General features: G+C 41.9%; 1 protein-coding gene across 2 annotated transcripts in view; it reads left to right on the forward strand.

Moving 5' to 3' along the window:
* The window catches only part of acot7 (acyl-CoA thioesterase 7), a 406,168-nt gene that overhangs the window by 56,760 nt on the left and 328,177 nt on the right, over nt 1–21,231 (forward strand). For both annotated transcript variants that reach the window (XM_055659683.1, XM_055659684.1), the window contains exon 2: nt 4,642–4,759. In XM_055659683.1, the coding sequence (XP_055515658.1) occupies nt 4,642–4,759 (118 nt within the window). The remainder of the gene's footprint in view (nt 1–4,641; nt 4,760–21,231) is intronic.

Genomic DNA, 21,231 nt, shown 5'->3' on the forward strand with positions numbered 1-21,231 from the left:
CAAATTTATGAGAATCTGACAATGTGCACTTTAACCACATGTGATTTTTTTCTAATACAAATCTCAAATTGTGGAATACAGAGGCAAATTAATAAATGATACTTTGTCCTAAACATTATGGCACTGCAGATGTGAATTCACTGGAATGCACTGAAACCGTGTAAAGTGACAATTTAATGCAACATTTTCCTTTAAGTAATTTGTTAAGAGACGATTTTGCTTTCTGGTGTAATCAAAACTTATGATTACAATTTCCATTTTTCTTCGCCGATCAGAAAATCTGTAGAACCCAAAGAAAAAGTGACAATCCCTTTTTCAAATATTAATATTCTCAAAATGTTGTCTGTCTGTGCTCCCCGTGTTACCAGTTCCTTACTATGACAAGTCATTTATTTTATCACCAAAATTGCACTTCTTTCTCACCTCTTTTGCGAAATGGCGGCGCCTAACGGCAGCGGCTCGACTGCAGTCCGTCTGTCTTTTTTTAAATTTTTGTCCTGTTAGATGTATGTTTTTGGTTCTAATTTTTATTATTTTTCAGCTGTATATATGTGGGGGGGGGGGACCGTTTAATCTCTTCCCTGTACAGAGACCCGACTTTTTCCCTGTCGGGTCTCCGCTGTTGTTGGGCCTAATATCGTGGAGCCGGCGGAGGTCTCCAACCGGAACCAACCTGAGGGCTCCAGTTGCGGAGCCTGCGGACTCGCCATCGCGGAGCTGGCCGACTTCAGAGCGTGGAGAGCTGTGGTGGCGTGTGGCTGCAACCCGACCGGAGCTTCGGAGGCTCCGGTCGCAGGCCCGGTGGACAGGAACATCGGGAGCTCGCAGGCCCCTGGTGGGAGACCGCTTTTCGGAGCTCCCGCAATGGCAACTTCTCCTGCCGGAATCACGGGGTTTAAATTACTCGGAGCGGGGCCTAACATCGCCTGGCGCAGCTTAAACAGCCGCGGGACTTACCATCGGCCGCCGGGGGCTTTAACATCGTGAGCCCCAGTCGGCTCGACGCTGCAGTTGGACTGCTTGACCGCGGGAGAAGAACAAAGGGAAGAGATAAGACTTTTGCCTTCCATCACAGTGAGGAGGTTTTGGAGATTCACTGTGATGGATGTTTGTGTAAATTGTGTTTAGTGTGTGTCTTGGTTTTTTTGGTGATGTCATGACCGTAGGAATGAAATTTTGTTCAAACCTTGTCTGTTTGGATGACAATAAAAGGCATTCTATTCTATTCTATTCTATTCTATTCTATTCTATTCTATTCTATTCTATTCTGTTGTCCCTTCACGAAAGGTATATTTATTTGTAAGTCCTGCTGGTTTTCAGACATTTTTCTCTTCATGTTTTCAAAATGTGTGTTTTCCTGGCGATGAAAATGGCTCCACTTTAATCTATGCTGAAAAGATTTTAGTATTTACGAACATGACTTACTTGTTCACATTTAAAACTGTAAGTTTGGTCTGTTTGCCCATATTAATACATGTGTATAAATTTCCTTACAATTGGTCAGTTTCACACCATCTCCCATCCTTTTGCCTTCTACCTTTTCATCTCTGGCCTTTGTCCATCATCTCCTATCAACCCCCCCCCCCCACACCCCAACCCCCCCCACCTGTATCAATGTAATATCTGACAGGTACAGCAGGCAGTGAAGAATGCGAATGGCATGTTGGCCTTCATAACAAGAGGAGTTGAGTGTAGGAGCAAAGAGGTCCTACCACGGTTGTACAGGGCCCTAGTGAGACCGCACCTGGAGTATTATGTGCACTTTTGGTCTCCAAATTTGAGGAAGGACAATCTTGCTATTGAGGGAGTGCAGCGTAGGTTCACAAGGTTAATTCCCGGGATGGCGGAACTGTCATATGTTGATAGTATGGAGCACCTGGGCTTGTATACTCTCGAATTTAGAAGGATGAGGGGGATCTTATTGAAATATATAAGATTATTAAGGGTTTGGACACGCTAGAGGCAGGAAACATGTTCCCGATGTTGGGGGAGTCCAGAACCAGGGGCCACAGTTTAAGAATAAGGGGTAAGCTATTGAGCACGGAGATGAGGACATACTTTTTCACACAGAGAGTTGTGAGTCTATGGAATTCTCTGCCTCAGAGGGCAGTGGAGTCCAGTTCTCTGGATGCTTTCAAGAGAGAGTTAGATAAAGCTCGTAAAGATAGCGGAGTCAAAGGATATGGGGAGAAGGCAGGAACGGGGTACTGATTGAGGATGATCAGCCATGATCACATTCAATGGCGCTGCTGGCTCAAAGGGCCGAATGGCCTACTCCTGCACCTATTGTCTCTTGGCCTGCCACCCTCCCCCCCACTTCTCTTTCACACCCTACAATCAGTCTGAAGAAGGGTCCTGACGCAAAATGTCATTTATCCATGTTCTACGGAGATGCTGCCTGACCCGATCAGTGACTCCAGAACTTTGTGTACTATCTTTTTTTGTCAACCAACATCTGCAGTTCCTTGTACCCTCATTTTTTTTTGTCTCTATTCCATTTTTTACCTAAGTTCTTTGGGGAAAATGACTCCTCTTTGCATGTTTACCTCCTCTGTTCAAAAGCATAGTTTCTTTATTGATGCAGTGACTATAATTTCATGGACTTTGTTTTGTTCAATCCCTTTTCTGTTTCCCGCATACATGATCACATTGGAGTTTAAATTTCTGGATTGGAGTCTGACCATTAATGTTTTTAGGTGAAAATGGGATTTCAATGGCCATTTCAATCTCTGCTGAATTAATTTTTAAATGGTCTGAAGAATAACGAGTCTTCTGAATAACTCCACACAATGATTTTGTGGAGACTTGTGTCACAGACACAACAATTCCAAAGACCTGCAGGTTTGTAGGTTAATTGGCTTCTGTAAATTGTTGATGGTTCGCGCGGACACAGTGGGCTCAAGGGCCTGTTTTCATGTATCTCTAAAGTCAACCAAACTAAACTAAACAAACTAAACAAGAAGTATCAGAAAGTAGAAATGCAGGTAAAATGAAAGTTTTAGAGCTGTTTTGCAAATCTGTGCTTCACTGCTGCCGAGTTAGTGAATCACAGCACTCATCCTTCCCTTCACTCAACGCATGCCTGTCGTGCTGTTTCTCATTCTCATTCCACAGGCTGTGCATCTGTGGGATGTTGTCTAAACCAGAGTGTAATCTGATTTCTTCTGCTTGTTCTACTTTTGCAGCCAGTACAACCAGTGAAAGAGCATTATTAAAACGTGACTGTGATGGAGTCATTGCTGCTGCTTTTAATGAAGGAAGGAATGACAGGGCTGCAGGGAAAGTAGCTGTGGAATGGGGCTAATGATGTGGTTATTTCAGAGAGGCTGCTGATGTCCCCATTCTCTGCTCTATCATTGCCTGAAACCTATAGAAACTGCTCATGGGCATTATTAAAATTAAAATTAGCGAGTGCATTATTACTGTGTGAGGAATTACAGGTGCATCTTGTCACTGAGGAGCATGGAAAGCTGCAAAACCCTTGAGTGTCACCATTGAGTATAAAGTCTGTTGCCTACGTTTGACCCTTATCTCTCAACTTGTCTAAGTGCCTCATCCATCTCCTCTGACAACTCGCTCCATACACTCACCACCCCTTGTTTGAAAATGTTCCCCTTAGATTCCTATTGAATCATTTCCTCTTCACCTCAATTGACCCATAAATGCAACATATTACGTTATTTGAATTTGAGTTTTGTTTATTATCACATATACCGAGGTACAGATGAAAGCTTTTGTTGCATGCTAACCAGTCAGAGGAAAAAGACCCGAAACGTCGCCAATTCCTTCTCTCCATAGATGCTGCCTCACCCGCTGAGTTTCTCCAGCATTTTGTGTTTACATGGAAAGACAATACTTGATTACAGTCAAGCCATCCACAGTGTACAAATACATGATAAAGGGAAAAACATGAATAACGTTTAGTGCAAGATAAAGTCCAGTAAAATCTGTTTAAGATAGTTCAAGGATGTCCAATGAGGTAGATAGTAGCTCAGGACTGCTCTCTATATGTTGGTAGGATGGTTCAGTTGCCTGTTAACAGCTGGGAAGAAACTGTTCCTGAATCTGGAGGTGTGCAGGGGAGAAGAGGGAATGGCCGGGGTGATTATGCTGGTGGCCTTGCTGCGGCAGCGTGAAGTGTAAATGGAGTCAATGGGGGTTGGTTTGTGTGATGGTCTGGGCTGTGCCTACAATTCTCTGCAATTTCTTGCTGCTTTGGATGGAGCTGTTCCCAAACCGTGCTGTAATGCATCCTACCCGATAAAATGCTTTCTGTGGTGCATCTGTCGAAGTTGGTGATAGTTGTTGTGGACATGCCGAAAATCCTAAGCCTTTCAAGGAAGTAGAAGCTTTGGTGTGCTTTCTTGGCCATTACATTGTGTAGGAAGGAACTGCAGATGCTGGTTTATAGCGAAGATGCACAAAACGCTGGAATAACTTAGCTGGTCAGGCAGCATCTCTGGAGAAAAGGAACAGGTGACGAGTTGAGTTGGGACTCTCCTTCAGAAGTCAACGTTAATTGATCTCACATTGTAGGAGAATAGGCCTCTAGATTATGCTATACTTAAAATGTTTCTGATGTAATATTTCACTTTTATTAATCTTTAGCTCAGGAGATGTGACAATTGTGAACTCTTGCAGGATCATGCGTCCGGATGATGCCAACATCGCGGGCAATGTCCACGGTGGCACAATACTGAAAATGATAGAGGAGGCCGGAGCCATCATCAGTACCAGGCACTGCAACAGCCAGAATGGGGTGAGTCGCAAAGCATAACAAATCTGTCTGCACACTGTCTTATTATGCCAAATGTGAACATTCCAATGACAACCCTTCTCTGGAGCATTGGAGGCTGACGGGAGACCTGATAGACGTTCATAAAATGATGAGAGACATTGACAGGGTACACAGTCAGAATATTTTCCCAGGATGGAAATTATTTTAGTAAGTTGGGACAGCATGATGCTACAGCGGTAGAGCTGCTTAAAGGAAAATTACTTGAAGGAAAAGCAGATATTTCATAAATATTTTAGAGTTTAGACTTTTGAATTGACTCCACGCTCCCCTCCATTGAGTCTGTCCAAAGCAAGCGCTGTCTGCGGAGGGCGCTCAGCATCGCCAAGGACTGCTCTCACTCCAACCATGGACTGTTTACCCTCCTACCATCAGGGAGGCGCTACAGGTCTCTCCGTTGCCGAACCAGCAGGTCGAGGAACAGCTTCTTTCCGGCGGCTGTCACTCTACTCAACAACGTACCTCGTTGACTGCCACCCCCCCCCCACCCCCCCCCCCCCCCCCCCCCCCCCCCCCCCGGACACTTTTTTTTTTTTTTATTCAAATCGTTCGCTATGTCGCTCTTCAAGGGAGATGCTAAATGCATTTCGTTGTCTCTGTACTGTACACTGACAATGACAATTAAAATTGAATCTGAATCTGAATGAATATATAACTTTACAAGTGAACTTACTGGCGTTTAATTGCTTCTCACGTGTAATATGGAAAATGGGGTAGGGAGAAAATTTGTAGCAAAAAATAACAATATTAAAAAAACGGGTAAACTGCTTATCTGAGGGCTAAGTATTGACCAAGAAAATGGGACAAATACAAGTGCTGTGTAGTTTTCTCTGTGTCTACTCAACAGTCTCAATTTAACATTTCAATGGGAAGACATTTTCCATCAAATTTTTCATGCCGAAAAATCATGGTTAGTATGTATGTATCTACCTATCTCCCGCCCAGTTTTGTCACACCCCCACCTCACCTCAAACAACAGTAGAGTTGCTGCCTTACAGTGCCAGAGATCTGGGTTCGATCCTGACTACGGGTGCTGTCGGTACAGAGTTTGTATGTTTTCCCTGTAACCTGCGTGGGTTTTGCCGACATCTTCGGTTTCCTCCTACACTCCAAAAACGTACAGGTTTGTAGGTTAATTGGCTTGGTATCAATGTAAAAAATTGTCCCTATTGTGTGTTGGGTAGTGTTAATGCGGGGGGGATCGCTGGTCTCTGCGGACTAGGTGGTCCGAAGAGTCTGTTTCCATACTGTTTCTCAAAACAAAACATTTGTTTAGTTTAGAGATGCAGTATAGAACAGGCTCTTCGGCCCACCAAGTCTATGGTGTTGATTGATCATCAGTTCACACTAATTCAACCGTGTTCCCACTTTTACATCCACTCCCTACACACTAGGGGCAATTTATAAAGGCCAATTATACTACTCATTTGCTCGTCTTTGGGATATGGGAGGAAACTGGAGCACCCGGAGGAAACCCACAAAGTCACAAGGAGAACATGCAAGCTCCACACAGACATCACCCGAGGTCAGGGTCAAACCCAGGTCTCTGGCACTGTGAGGCAGCAGCTGTACCATCTGCACCACTAGAGGGCATAGCTTTATCCTGAGAGTGGAAAGGTTTATAGGAGATGTGCTGGGCAAGTTTTATTACATGGAAAGTAGTAGGTGCCTGGATCGTGCTCCCAGGAATGGTGGGAGCAGATACTACAGTAGCACATTTAAGAGGCTTTTAGATAGGAGAACAAATATGCAGGGAATAGAGACATATGTCAAGTGTAGGCAGAAAGGACAAGTTGAATTTGTCATCATGCATGGCACAGACATCAAGGAGCGAAGGAAGGGCCGGTTCCTGCGCAGTGATGTTCTATCCCTTGAGCGTTTATCATTCAGTTTTACTTTATGTTGGCATTTACATGCAGGAAAATGAATGACAAGAGATGGCACAACTTGGTTAAGATGCTTTAGAAATGATCAATTTTTCATGTGATCTTGAATGTGTTACACCGTGATATCCATCCCTGGCAGGTAGAACAAGTTAGTTTTATAGAAGAGTATTAGAAGAGTATTATACATTTCAGTGATAAGGATATTGTAGTGTAATTGCCCATTATCCCTATCTTGTGCTCAATCATACACCATGAGGTAGGGGCAAAATTGAACTTCTTTGTTATGAGTAGTAACTGCTGAATGTTAAAGTTGTTTGATCACCTCCCATTATTCATGTTTCTAATAACGAGAAGAACTAAGTAATTAAGAGTATTGTGAGAAGCTAGCGGAACCTTTATTGTACTTGTCAGAAAAATACCAGGGGCATTAATTAACAGGAAATATTGATTTCAAGGCAGAAACCTGTGAAAAGCAGTTGTCAGATGAATGGCAAGTTATTCTTTAAGTGGCTGCTTCACAATACTTCAAGAACACTGTGGACAGTTAAATAATACAGTCTTTAACATTCACCTCAATCCCTGAACAGGCACCATGTTAATGTCTTCCAATTCACCTAATGAGATCTGTGCAACCCTCTTCAGCCCCAACTCGTCCTTACCAACCTAGATACGCCATCTAAGCCATTTGGCCCGCGATGTACATGAAATTCTTGCAACAAGCAACTGGTGTTAACTGACTTGAACATATGTACCATTTCTGTTAACATCACTTTTATGACTTTCCATAGATTAATTTCCAATCAGTTTCTTTGCTATCCGTGCTGTGTTACAGGACTATCATCAATCACACTGATGTTGCCTACGCACAGAAATGTAGCCAGATTGCAGAGATACATACTGGTGGTGTCCGTGTACGTCTAGGCTTGGGTATTCTGCGATGACTGAATAACCTGCCTCCCATTTTCTTCATCACATACACAATATGTAACACTGTAGCGGCATTAACAGTGAAGAAGCTCAGTACCAAACAATCTGCTTGATTGGTGCACTACCCACCATCAGAAACATGCATCCCTTTACCATAGTGTACAGAATACCATCTCCAAATCCTACTGCAATTACCTGGCAAGGCTCACAAACGTGCCACCTCTGTCACCTGTGGACAGTTAAATAATACAGTCTTTAACATTCACCTCACTCTCCCTCCCCACTCTTTCCCCTCTCTCCCCCCCACCCCTCCCCCCCCTCCCCCTCCCTCCCTCCCCATCCCCCCATCCCCCACATCTCTCTCCCCATCCCCCTCTCTCACCCCCTACCCCACTCTCCTTTCCCTCCCAAATCTGTCCCGTTTCCTCCTCCTCCTCTCCTCTCCCCTCCTCCCCTCTCTTCTCACCGCCCCCTCCCCCCCACATGTGTGTTTGGGGGGTGGTTAATGTGAGTGTGATGCTGCAGCCCCCCCCCCCCCCGCCCCCCGCAAACACAGTTGGGGAAACAGACCCAACGGGTCTGCACTTGGTCTAGTATTTAGTTTAAAAATAATGATCAAGGAGAGAGAATAACCCAAATATAGACAATTTAGACGGCTTATGGCATGTTGTCCAAAAAAATGGGCATTTTAATCATCTTGCTTCTGGAACGCGATCGATTGGAACGTTGCGGTTGCGGTGAATTTGAACTCCATATCGGCAGGAAAAACACTGCCGGTTCGTATGGGGCCCAAATAACATTTTCACAATGTAAAATTAGGTTAAAGCCATCCCAAGAAGGAAGATTACATGCAAAATAAACGACTTACACTTTGTTTCTTCCCGTTCTTGCGATCCGTCACGTTATAGGCGTGGAGGGCGTTAGAAGTCGCTTTTTATTTTAATCCAAATATTAAATTGTTCACCGATTAAAAAAAAATATATAGCGCGAACAGGAGTCGGATCGATTATTCTTCAGCAGCTAGCAGCCCGAGGAAGTCCGCCTCTGATAGGCAGTACAAAATGGCATTTTTTATCCCGCCCCCCACCCCCCTCAAAGGCGCCAAAGTCGCGCACACGGCCAGTGGCAGAACTGCAGCACCGCTAAAGGTAAGTATTGTAACATCGCTAATCTTTGCTTTCCATCATCTGTGTATCCAATACAATAATGGCGGGTATGTTATGGAGGGGATTCTGAAAGATTGCATCCACAGACATGTGGAAACGCAAGGACTGATTAGGGATAGTCAGCATGGTTTTGTGTTAGGAAATCATGTCTCACAAATCTGCTCGCGTTTGTTGAAGAGGTGATCGAAATGATTGATGATAGCAGTGTGGTAGATGTTGTTTACATGGCAAGGCCTTTGACAAGATACCACATGGGAGGCTGGTCAGGAAGTTTAGATCACATGGGAACCAGAGTTGAAGGTCGATGACGGTAGAAAAAGGTAGGGCAGTGGTAGAGAGTTGTTTTCCAGACTGGAGGCCTGGAACAAGTGTGTACCACAGGTCAGTGCTCAGTCCAGAGCCGGTCATTGGTCACATTATTGATTTGTATGTGGATGTACATGGCATGGTTAGTAAGTTTATGGATGACACTAAAATTGGTGGTATGGTGACAGTGATGAAGGTTATCTATTATTAAAATAGGATGTTGATTGATTGAACCAATGTGCTGAGGAATATCAGATGATGTTTAATTCAGATAAATGTGAGATATTGTATTTTGGTTGGATAAACCAGGCCAGGACTTGCACAGTAAAGGGTAAAAACTTGGGGAGTGTTGTACAACAGAGAGAGCTCAGTGTGCAGGTCATAGAGTCCTAAAGCAAGGAAGCAGGCCCTTCGGCCCATCTCGCCCATACCGACCAAGATGCTCTAACTAAGCTTATCTCATTTACACACTTTTGGCCCATATCCCTCTCCACCTTTCTTTTTTTAAATTTATTTTTATTTTATTAGAAGTAAGTACAGTCTTATGGCACCAAAGTGCCTAATATATATTTTCATAATACATTTTATGTACAACTTTCTTTTTTTGTTACATTGAAAAAAGATTAGAATAAGAAAAAGAAGTTAGATAGTAAAGGATAGAAAGATGTGAAATATATAGTGTGTGAAGAAAGAGAACGAGTAAATGAACAAAGTTGAGAGAGAAATTAGAGAAAAGAAAATAAAATAAAAAAGAAAAGTAGATCATTATTTATAATCTTGACCAACCCTCGTCCAGTCCTGAAACAGTTATTTTTTACAATTGTGTTACACCATATGATTCCAAAAAAACGACGAATGGAGACCAACTCGTTATGAATTGGTCTGATTTATCCATTAGGAGGAATCGCATTTCCTCAAGATGAGCGGTGTCCAACATACTTGCAATCCACATTTTAAGCGTTGGTATTGATGTACCCTTCCAAAATTTAAGTATTAATTTTTTTGCTATTATTAAACCATAGTTAAGGAATAGATTTTGAGATGTGTTCAATTTATTCCCATCTTCCATTACGCCAAATATAATCATTTCAGTATTAGGTTCCATTCTTGTCTTGAATAATTTTGTAAATATTTCAAAAATATCATTCCAAAATCTATAAAGTTTTATGCAGGAAACTAAGGAGTGTGTTATAGTTGCCTTTTGGGCTAGACATTTATCACAAGTGGCGGATATATTTGGATAAAATTTGTTCAATCTTGTTTTTGAATAATATAATCTATGTACAATTTTAAATTGAATTAGATTATGTCTTACATTAATTGAACATTTGTGAATATATATCAAGTATTTTTCCCATTTAACCTTCGTAATTTTTATCATTAGTTCCCGTTCCCACTCTTCTCTAAGTACCTCTGTCGATGGTAGGTCTATATTTAGAATACTATTATATAATATGATATTAATTTTTGTGAGACAGCTTCAATATTCATTGCTTCTTCCAATGTCAGGAGTTACTTTTTGATATCCTTGTATATATATGTTTTCATGAAATCGCAAATCTGAACATATTTAAAATATTGGTTGTTTTTCAATTTAAATTTTAATTGTAATTGTTGGAATGATAGTAGGTTTCCCATTTCGTACATACCCCCGATCCTTCTAATTCCGAGACTTTCCCATTGGTTATATGTCTTATCAATAAGATATGGTTTAAATAAAGGGTTATTCGCAATTGGCATTAACAGTGATAGATTTCTTAATTTTAAAGATAATTTTATTTGTTTCCAAATTCTTATTGTACCATATATAATTGGGTTCTTCTTATATATTGTGTTATTCAGTTTTTTTGGGGAGAAGAGGATTGTTCCTATATTACAAGGATGGCAATCCTCCTCCATTTTTATCCATTCTGTCTGTTGGGTAGAACTATCCAACCAATAAATCATATTCTTAATATGCACTGCCCAGTAATAATACATAAAATTCGGAAGTGAAAGTCCCCCGACCTCTTTTGGTTTACATAAGTATTTTTTTGTGATTCTATGTGATCTATAGTCCCAAATATAATTACTAATATTAGAGTCTAATTTAAAAAATATATATTTTGGTATATATACCGGTATAGACTGAAATAGGTATAGTAATTGATATATCATCTTCCTCTACTTTATGCGAGTACATTATATTAAACAGGCGTCTCAGATTATTAAATGAGTATCTTTTGGGTATAAACCCCGTTTGATCAGGGTTTATCAATTTACTAATATATTTGCTTAATCTTCTTGCTAAAATCTTTGCTAAAATTTTCTGATCTGTATTTAAAAGTGATATAGCTCTGTACTAGCCCGGATCTTCTAAATCTTTATCTTTTTTTGGAATAAGCGTAATAGTTGATTCTGTTAGTGTTTCAGGTAGTTTGTTTTCTTTAAAAGCATGGGAGTATAAATTAAATAAATAAGGGGTCGTTATCTCATGAAATTTTTTATAAAATTCATTATTAAAACCATCTGGTCCCAGTGTCTTACCATTTTTCAGCGATTTTATTGTTTCACCTATTTCTTTGATTGTAATTTGAGCTCCTAGTTCCTCTTGTTCCAAAAGGTCCAGCATTGGAAGATTACAGTTATCTAGAATTTTTTTTATTTTACTATCTTCTATTTTAATTTTAGATGTATATAAGTTTTGGTAAAATTGGGCAAATCTGTTATTAATATCTTTAGGTAGTATTAGTAATTCATCTTTCTCAGATTTAATTTTGGTTATAGTATTTTCCTTTTCTTGTTTTTTCAATTGGCGAGCTAAAAGCTTATGTGGTTTGTCACCAAACTCAAAATGTTCCTGTTTTGTAATTTAGAATAGTCTTAATACTCTTGCCGATAAAGTTCGATTAAGTTTAAATTTCAGTAATATTGTGTTTATCTGTCGTGGAATCTTTGGCATTATCCAACTCTAACTGTCTGATTTCTTGTTCTAACAACAATTGTTCTGTCTTATTCTTTTTATTTTGAAAACTTTGATATGAAATTATAATTCCTCTCATAAATGCCTTAAAGGTTTCCCATAATAAAGAAGGCAAAGTACCTGGTATATCATTTGTATCGATAAAAAGATTAATTTGTTGTTTTAAATATTGATAGCCTTGCACATCATTTAAAATATGTGTATTAAACCTCCAAAATTTTTTTTTACCCGGCATTCGGTCAAATTTTACAGAAAATGTCAACGGAGAGTGATCTGAGATACTACTAATGTGGTATGTTGGGTTGTTTGTATATGGCATTAATTTCATATCCACTAAAAAATAATCAATTCTTGAATAAGTTTTATGTACCGAAGAGTAAAACGAGTATTCCCTTCCAACTGGATTAGCAGATCTCTATACATCTATTATATTAGTATTTTTTATATATGTATTTAGAAGTTCGCTAGTCTTAGATTTTAAATTACTCTTCTTTTGTTTTGCTGATTTATCTAGATATGAATCTAAAACACAGTTAAAGTGTTTATCACATTTTGGTAATTAAACTCTGATATTATGTCAATACTTTTATCAAAAAATTGGGGGTTATCAAAATTCGGAGCATAAATATTTATCAAAGTTAGTGGGGTTGCATAAATTTCTCCCGAAACTATAATATACCTTCCCTCTTTATCTGATATAGTATTCTTTAATTTAAAAGGAATACCTTTCCTAATAAGAATAGCTGTACCCCTAGATTTAGAAGTAAATGAGGAGTAGTATGTTTGGCCTATCCAATTCGCCTTTAATCTCATTTGTGTTTGTTGTTTCATGTGTGTCTCCTGCAAAACCATTATGTCGCTTTTCAACGATTTTAGTTGGGCAAAAATGTTACCCCTCTTAATTGGTTCGTTGGCACCCCTTATATTCCAACTACAAAATGTAATTCCTCCATTCTTTATTTGTCTATCGTCTTGCATTGTAAATCAAGGTAATATTCCTGAATCATATGGTGCAACCAAATACCTCAGAATTTTAGGAGTTGGGTGGTCATCCCGGTTTATTAGATTTATATTGCATCTCCTTCTTGTAAAGTGCCTTAGAAAAAGAAAGAAAGAATGTGATATACAATTACTTTCAAAAAATTAAACAGATAGAAATCTTGATTGTGCTTTAAAAAAAAGGTGCTATTAAGGTATCTAAGGGAAGATACCTTAAGGACGAATAGCCAATGATGGCAAAAAATGTATAGACCTCCGTGATGTTGTTCTACATTGAGCTCCTCCCCCTTGGTGAATCCTCATAAAAAGTTACATACCGTTTCATATTTTGTCTTTTCTTATATGAGTTTATCAAACCAGCGCCAGTGACAGCCGAGAGAAAAAAAAAATTATCAGGAAGAGACATAAGGAGTAAAAAAACCAAAACAAATATAGAACACAACATATACACGATTAAATAAGTATATATGTCCTTCCAATTTATCCAATCTTAATCTAATCTAAACTTTCCCATATATATATCCACCCAGGATTCTTACATAATATCCCATTCTATAACTACCATACATCATACAAGCCGGTACCAAAGGGTTAACTACTGTACAAGCAGGTGCCAAGGGGTTAAACTTTGAGCTTTTCATCCAAGGTTGAATATAACCAAGCTCTCTGAATAACACATTCCAACGAGATAAGCTTTATAATTGTCTGGGTAGCTCGGCCATTTTAATCAGTTCAAAACTCTGTAAAAAGTTCAATCTTCTTCCTTGTCGGCAGCTTGCCCCGATGTTTTCTTAACGATATCCTCTCCATACTTTAAAGCTTTTCCGGGATCTGCAAATGAGCGTTCAACGCCGTTATAAGATACCTTCATTTTTCCGGGAAAGTAAATTCCATATCTTACTCCCGGGACATCCCTCAAAGTGTGTCTTGCCGGTGTAAACAATCTCATTTTCTGGACTACCTCGGGAGAGTAATCGCGAAATATTCACACATTATCTCCACGGTATGTCAGCTTCTTCCCATGAGTGATCTTTTTCAATATAAATTCCACTGAAGAGATGTCACAGAATTTCACAATTACCTGTCTTGAATAGTTTGTTCCTCTTGCAACACACCCAACTCGGTGAGCAACGTCTATACTTGGTTCTTCCGACAGTTCAAAGACATCTTTGAGTAAATCAGTACCGAAAGTACATGCTTGAGATTCATGTCCCTCTCGTCCTTCCTTTACTCCGAGAATCCTCAGGTCATATCTCCGAGTTCTTGCTTCTAGGTCCAGACATTTATCAGTTATTCTTCCAAGTTTTTACCTCTTCAGTTTTCTGTGATTGTTTCAAACTCTTTATTTCCGAGACAATCTCTTTTATCTCATTCTCCATCTCTTCCATTATCTCATCCAGCTTTCCGATATCATCCTTTACACCTTTAAATTTCTTGTTGTAATCGTTTTCAATTCTAATACACTCTGATTTTAATCTCTTATCAAATTCCTTATACTGCTTTTCAGTTCTTTTAACTCACTGCAAGTATTATCAATTTTTTGAGAAATTCTCTCCATGCTAGTCTCCATACTCTGCTTGTTACTCTCCATATGAGACTCCATACTTTGCATCTTCAGTGTAATGTTGATTGTAGCAGTCATATCCTCTCCACCTTTCTGATCCATGTAGTGTTCAAATGTCTTTTAAATGTTGTTATTGTATCTGCCGCAACTACTTCCTCTGGCAGCTTGTTCCTACCACCCTCTGTATCGAGGTATTTGCCATTCGGGTTCCCATTAAACCTTTACCTTCTTATCATAAACGTATGCTCTCTCATTCTTAATTCCACTTTCCTGGGGAAAAAGACTGCGTTCACCCCATCTATTAATCACATAATTCAATACACGTCTTTAAAATCCCCCCTCAGCGTCCCGTGCTTCATGAAATAAAGTCCTAGCCTGCTAATTCTTCCTTGTAGCTTAGGTCCTGGAAACATCCTTGTAAATCTTCTCTGCACATTTTCCACCCTAGTGGCATCTTTCCTATGTCAGCGCGACAATAACTGAACACAATGCTGTAAGTAGGACTTCACCAATGTCTCTGTTCAACTATAACGTCCCAATTACCATACCCATGTCCCTGACTGATGATGGCCAATGTGCCAAAATGCACCATCATCGCTCTATCTAACTGTGACACCATTTTCAGGGAACTATGTACTTGTACTTTTAGATTCCTTTGCTCTACATCACTCCTGAGGTCCCTATGATTGTGTATGTCCTGCCCTAGTTTGACTTTCCAAAATGCAGCACCTCACACCTATCTGAAGAAAACTCCATTAGCCATTCCTCGGCCTACTTGCTCAAGATCCTGCTGTATTTCTTGATAACCATCTTCAATGTCTGAGATACCACCTATGTTAGTGTGACCTGCAAATCTATTAATCATGTATTGTACATTCTCATCCAAATTGTTGATAAAAACAGCAATGGGTCCAGCATCAATCCCTGAGTCACACCACTAGTCACAGTCCTCCAGTCCAAGAAACAACCTTCCAACGCCACCCTCTGGAACATGATTTAAAAGACACTTGGAAAAGTACATGCATAGGAAAGGTTTAGAGGAACATGGGCCAAATGTGCGTAGATGGGGGCAACTTGGTTGAATGAATGAATGAATTAATAAGTTTATTGGCCAAGTATTCACATACAAGGAATTTGCCTGGGTGCTCTGCCCGCAAGTGACAACATGACATACAGTGACAGTTAGGAAATATACATAAAACATTAAACATTAATAATAAAACATTATCGATTAAACATGTGAATTAAATAAAATACCAGAGCAAAAGGAGGCTACAAATTTTTGGTTATTGAGTAGAGCTACTACTCGTGGAAAAAAACTGTTTTTATGTCTGGCTGTGGCAGCTTTGACAGTCCGGAGTCGCCTTCCAGAGGGAAGTGATTCAAAGAGTTTGTGGCCAGGGTGAGAGGGGTCAGCGATGATCTTACCCGCTTGGCATGGACAGGTTCGCCCGAATGGCCTGTTTCCGTGCTTTATGATTCTATTACTTTGACTTCTATGTGGAACCGTATCAAAGGCCTTGAAAATAGAATACGGTCTTGGCCTTGTAAACCTTCTTGGTTACTTCTTCAAAAAACTCCATCAAATTCGTGAGACAAGATCTCTCACATACAAAACCATGTTGATCCCTAATCAACCCTGCCTATCTAGATGTATATATATCTTATCCCTTAGAATCCTTCGGTAACTTTCCAACCACAATTTTAGGCTCACTGGTTCATAGTTCCCAGGTTTTTCTTGGCAGCCATTCTTAAATAGGGGCACATAATTTGCCACTCTTCAGTCTTCTGGCACCTCACCCATCAATAATGATATTTCATATATCTCAGCCAGGGCTCCTGCAATTTCTTCTCCAGGTTTCCACAGTGTCCATGTATATAGTTCATCTTGCCTGAGAGATTTATCTAACTTCGATGTATGTTTTAGGAAGTCTGGCACCCCTCAACTGTAATGGGGACGATCCTCAAGACTTCTCCATTAACTCCCAAGTTTTCATATCTTTCTCCACAGTAAAAAATAGAGTAGAAATACTAATTGAGGACCTTGCCCATCTCCTGTGGCTCCATTCATTAATGACCACTTTGGTTTCTGAAGGGCTCTATTCTCTCTCTAGTTACCCCTTTCCCCCTAATGTACATAAAATCTCTTTGGATTCTCCTTAATCTTACCTGCCAGAGCTCTCTCATGTTCCCTTTTGCCCACCGGACTTAATTAAGTACGCTCCTCAATCCCCTATACTCTTTCAGGAATACACGATCATAGCTGCTGATACCTGACCCATTCCATCTTTTTCACGACCACAGCATGGCCATCCGAAGGGGAGGTGCCTTAAGAAAAAAGTCACCCCAAAAAAAATTGGAAGAAAAAGAAAAATCGATGTTTCCACTTTGGAAACGGCCAGTTCTCTGTTCTCTCGTCCTCTGAACGCAGCGGCTGTAACCCCAACACCAGTCGCCGCTGCGGCGTAGCCCGCTCTCCTCTCCTCCCCCTGCCGCCGGGGCTCAAGCCATCTTCCCCCCACACCGCCCCCACTGCCCCCCGCTGGGCCCACGCCACCCCCGCTGGGTTCATGCTACCCCCGCTGAGCCCACGCCACCCCCGCTGAGCCCACCCCACTCCCGCTGAGCCCACGCCACCCCCGCTGGGCCCACGCCACCCCCGCTGCGCCCACGCCACCCCTGCTGACCCCTGCTGGGTCTACGCCATCCCCGCTGACTCCTGCTGGGTCCACGCCACCCCTGCTGACCCCTGCTGGGTCCACGCCACCCCTGCTGACCCCCGCTGGATCTACACCATCCCCGCTGGGCTCACGCCACCCCCACTGACATCCGCTGGGTCCCCGCCATCCCCACGGGGCCCACGCCACCTTCATCACCCCCGCCCACTGGGCCCGTGCTGGGCCCGCGCCACCTTCATCTTCGCCCCCCCCCCGCAAGAAAGAGAGGGGGGAGGGGGAGAGGGGGGAGGGGGAGAGAGAGAGAGGGGAAGGGAGAGGAGAGTGATGGGGAGTGGCGAGGGAAAGGGGGATTATCTTGAGTGAGATTGCAAAATTAAGATAGGTTTTAGAGCTATTATATTTTCTCGTCCATATGAATTGATTGATTGATTGATTGATAGAATTTATTGCCACACAACCAGGGTCGGTGGAATTTTGGGTTGTCAGCAGCGGTACAATAATAAAGAACACACAACTACAATAAAAATATACCACAAACATCCACCACAGCATTCAACACTGGTGAAAGGCACATAACTTGGCCAGACCTCCTTCATTTTCCCCCGTGGTCGGGACCCCCACCCTCCGCAGCCGTTGCTGCGGGCGTCCAGATGGTAAAGGACAAGGTCAAAGGCAAGGTAAGTCCAGGATCGGCTCTTCCCCAATAATATTAAACAATATGAAATAATATCAAACAATTGGAACTGCTTTCTTTTCCTTGATAACAATACTGAAAAATATGAGTTCCATAGTTTGTGACATAAATACACGTTTTAATGGGATAATTATATACAGATGTAACATTTCCATTTTGAGATCGGGGGGAGGGGGGTAGGGGCAAATATGGGGGCAAATATGCGTCAAGCCGATAGCCTAATCGTTAAAGAGTTAAAAGATAGCCTAATCGATAAAGAGCTGAGAAGAGGCACCAGAGCAGCCAAGGAAAGATACTCTGAGAAGTTGAGGAGCAAGTTCTCAGCTAGTGATTCTTCTTCAGTTTGGAAGGGCATGCAAAAAATCACCAGCTATAAGAGGAAAGCCCCCCGCTCTTTAGACAATCGTCAGCTGACGAACAACCCGAATGAGTTTTACTGCAGGTTTGAAAATCAGAAACATAACCCTGGTACCCCCTCCCCAACAAACACAGCCAGACCCCAGTCTGCAAAGAATGGACCCTGCACCCTCTCCTTCTCATTCACCACTTCACACCTACTTAAGGCAAGACCCCAGTATGAAAAGAGTGGAACCTTTCCCACCCGACCCAACCACCCACACCCCTTCTACACCCACCCTAGTCCAATCACCACTCCACTCCACTCCAATCACCACTTCACACCCAATGACGGCACCTCCACAGACACCTCTGTCAAGCTTCTTAAGTTTGTGGATGACAAAACCCTGATTGGACTGATCCAGGATGGGGATCTCTGTACTCTTTTCAGTTTGACATCTTTCCCATAACATGGTGCCCAGAACTGAACACAATATTCTAAATGCGGTCTCACCAACGTCTTATACAACTGCAACATGACCTCCCAACTTCTATATTCAATACTCTGATTGATGAGGGCCAAAGTGCCAAAATACTTTTTGACCACCTGACATACCTGCGACACGACCTTCAAGGAACCATGCAACCAGCAACCATTCCTCTGCCCACCTGGCTAATTGATCCAGATCATGCTGCAATCTTTCACAACCATCTTCACTATCTGCAAAACCACTCACTTCTGTATCATCAGCAAATTTGCTAATCTTGCCCTGTTCTGTGACGTTTCATAGTGCTGGAGTAACAGCGTGTAGGGTGAGTATAGAAGTTGGGAGGTCATGTTGCAGTTGCATAAGAAGTTGGTGAGGCCGCATTCAGAGTATTGTGTTCAGTTCTGCGCACCATGTTATAGGAAAGATGTCATCAAACTGGAAAGGGGACAGTGAAGATTTATGAGGATGTTGCCAGGACTAGAGGGCCAGAGCTATAGGTGGAGGTTGAGTAGGCTGGGACTCTATTTCATGGAGCACAGGAGGCTGAGGGATGATTTAATAGAGGTGTATAAAATCATGATTTGAATAGATATGGTTGAGTCTTTTGCTCAGAGTAAGTGAATCGAGGAGCAGAGGACATAAGTTTAAGGTGAAGGGCAAAAGATTTAATAGGAATCTGAGGGGTATGTTTTTCACACAAAGGGTGGTAGGTGTATGGAACAAGCTGCCAGAGGAGGTAGTTGTGGCAGGGACTATCGCAACATTTAAGAAACAGTTAGACAGGTACATGGATAGGACAGGTTCGGAGGGATATGGATCAAACATGGGCAGGTGGGACTAGTGCAGATGGGACATGCTGGGCCGAAGGGCCTGTTTCCACACTGTATCACCCTATGACTCTATCTTTCCCTCTCAAACCCATTCTCCTGCCTTCTCCCCATTACCTCTGACACCCGTATCAATCAAGAATCTATCAATCTCCTCCTGAAAAATGTCCATTGACTTGACCTCCACAGTTGTCTGTGGCAATGAATTCCACAGTTCACCACCCTCTGACTTAAGAAATTCCTGTTCAACTCCTTCCTAAAGGAATGTCTTTTAATTCTGAGGCTGTGGCCACTGGTCCTAGACTCTCCCATTAGTGGAACCATCCTCTCCAAATCCACTCCATCCAGGTTTTTACCAGGCTGGGACAGACCGCAACAGCTTCACAACATGTCCCAAAGCGTGTGTCCTGTCCTGTCCTGCATCACCCAAGGTAGCAGAGACGTTATAGGAGAGGGCAAGCACCGTAACAAAGAAGCTCACGATGGTTTGGGTAACATTCAGGAATGTCTATGCATGGCACATCATGAATATTACTGAAGAACGGTCTTGACCTGAACTATAATCTATACCTTTTCTCCAGAGATGCTGCCTGACCCACTGAGTTACTCCAGCACTCTGTGAAATGTCACATATCCATGTTCTCCACAGATGCTAGCTGACTCACTGAGTTACTCCAGCATTCTGTGATATGTCACCTATCCATGTTCTCCACAGATGCTGCCTGACTCGCTGAGTTACTCGAGCATTCTGTGAAATGTCGCCTATTCCTATTCTCCGCAGATGCTGCCTGACCCGCTGAGTTACTCCAGCACTTTGTGACTATTTTCCCTTCACCCATCTGCCCAAGCCCACTCTCCCCCCTCCTTCCCAAGCCCACTCTCCCCCCTCCTTTCCTATGTTCTTCCACCCATAAACCTCTCTCTGCCTTTACATTTCACTCCTCTTTCAAATCTGCTCTGCTTATCTACATGCATTTTTCTTCTTCACTTTTTAGTCATAGAATGATGCAGTGTGGAAACAGGCCCTTCAGCCCAACTTTCCCACACCGACCGACATGTCCCATCTACACTAGTCCCACTCACACGCGTTTGGCCCATCTATCTATATCTATCTATCTATCTATCTTATATCTTATCTTATCTTCTTCTTTATCTTCTTATATATATAAATCTATCTATCTATCTATCTTCTATCTATATATATATAAAACTCAAATCAGTCCGCCTGCCGCCGTACGGCGTCCGCCGCGTTTCTTCCTTTGACGCTCCGCAATTCCGAAACCGGACGCGGGATCGCCGACGTCTTTTCCATTTCGGTAGAGATTTCGCTTTTCTTTCTAAGTATCCGCTCCTCGTTACATTTCGTCGTGTTTAAGTACGCTTTTTTAATCAAATCCTACACCACCCCCCCCCCCCCACCCACCCCCAAGTATTTCAAAAATAAACAGGCTTCTCCATGTCAGCTTCCAACACACTTTGAAACAAAGTTGCAAGAGAGGAACACTGAACTTTTGACTGCTGCATCAGGCAGGGGAGGGCTGCAATCTTACATTTGGGAACGGGCTCAGTTCCAATGGAGGAGACGGGTGCATGGTGCAAT

The sequence above is a fragment of the Leucoraja erinacea genome, chromosome 30, assembly GCF_028641065.1.
Source record: "Leucoraja erinacea ecotype New England chromosome 30, Leri_hhj_1, whole genome shotgun sequence".
Classification (NCBI taxonomy): Eukaryota; Metazoa; Chordata; class Chondrichthyes; order Rajiformes; family Rajidae; genus Leucoraja; species Leucoraja erinaceus.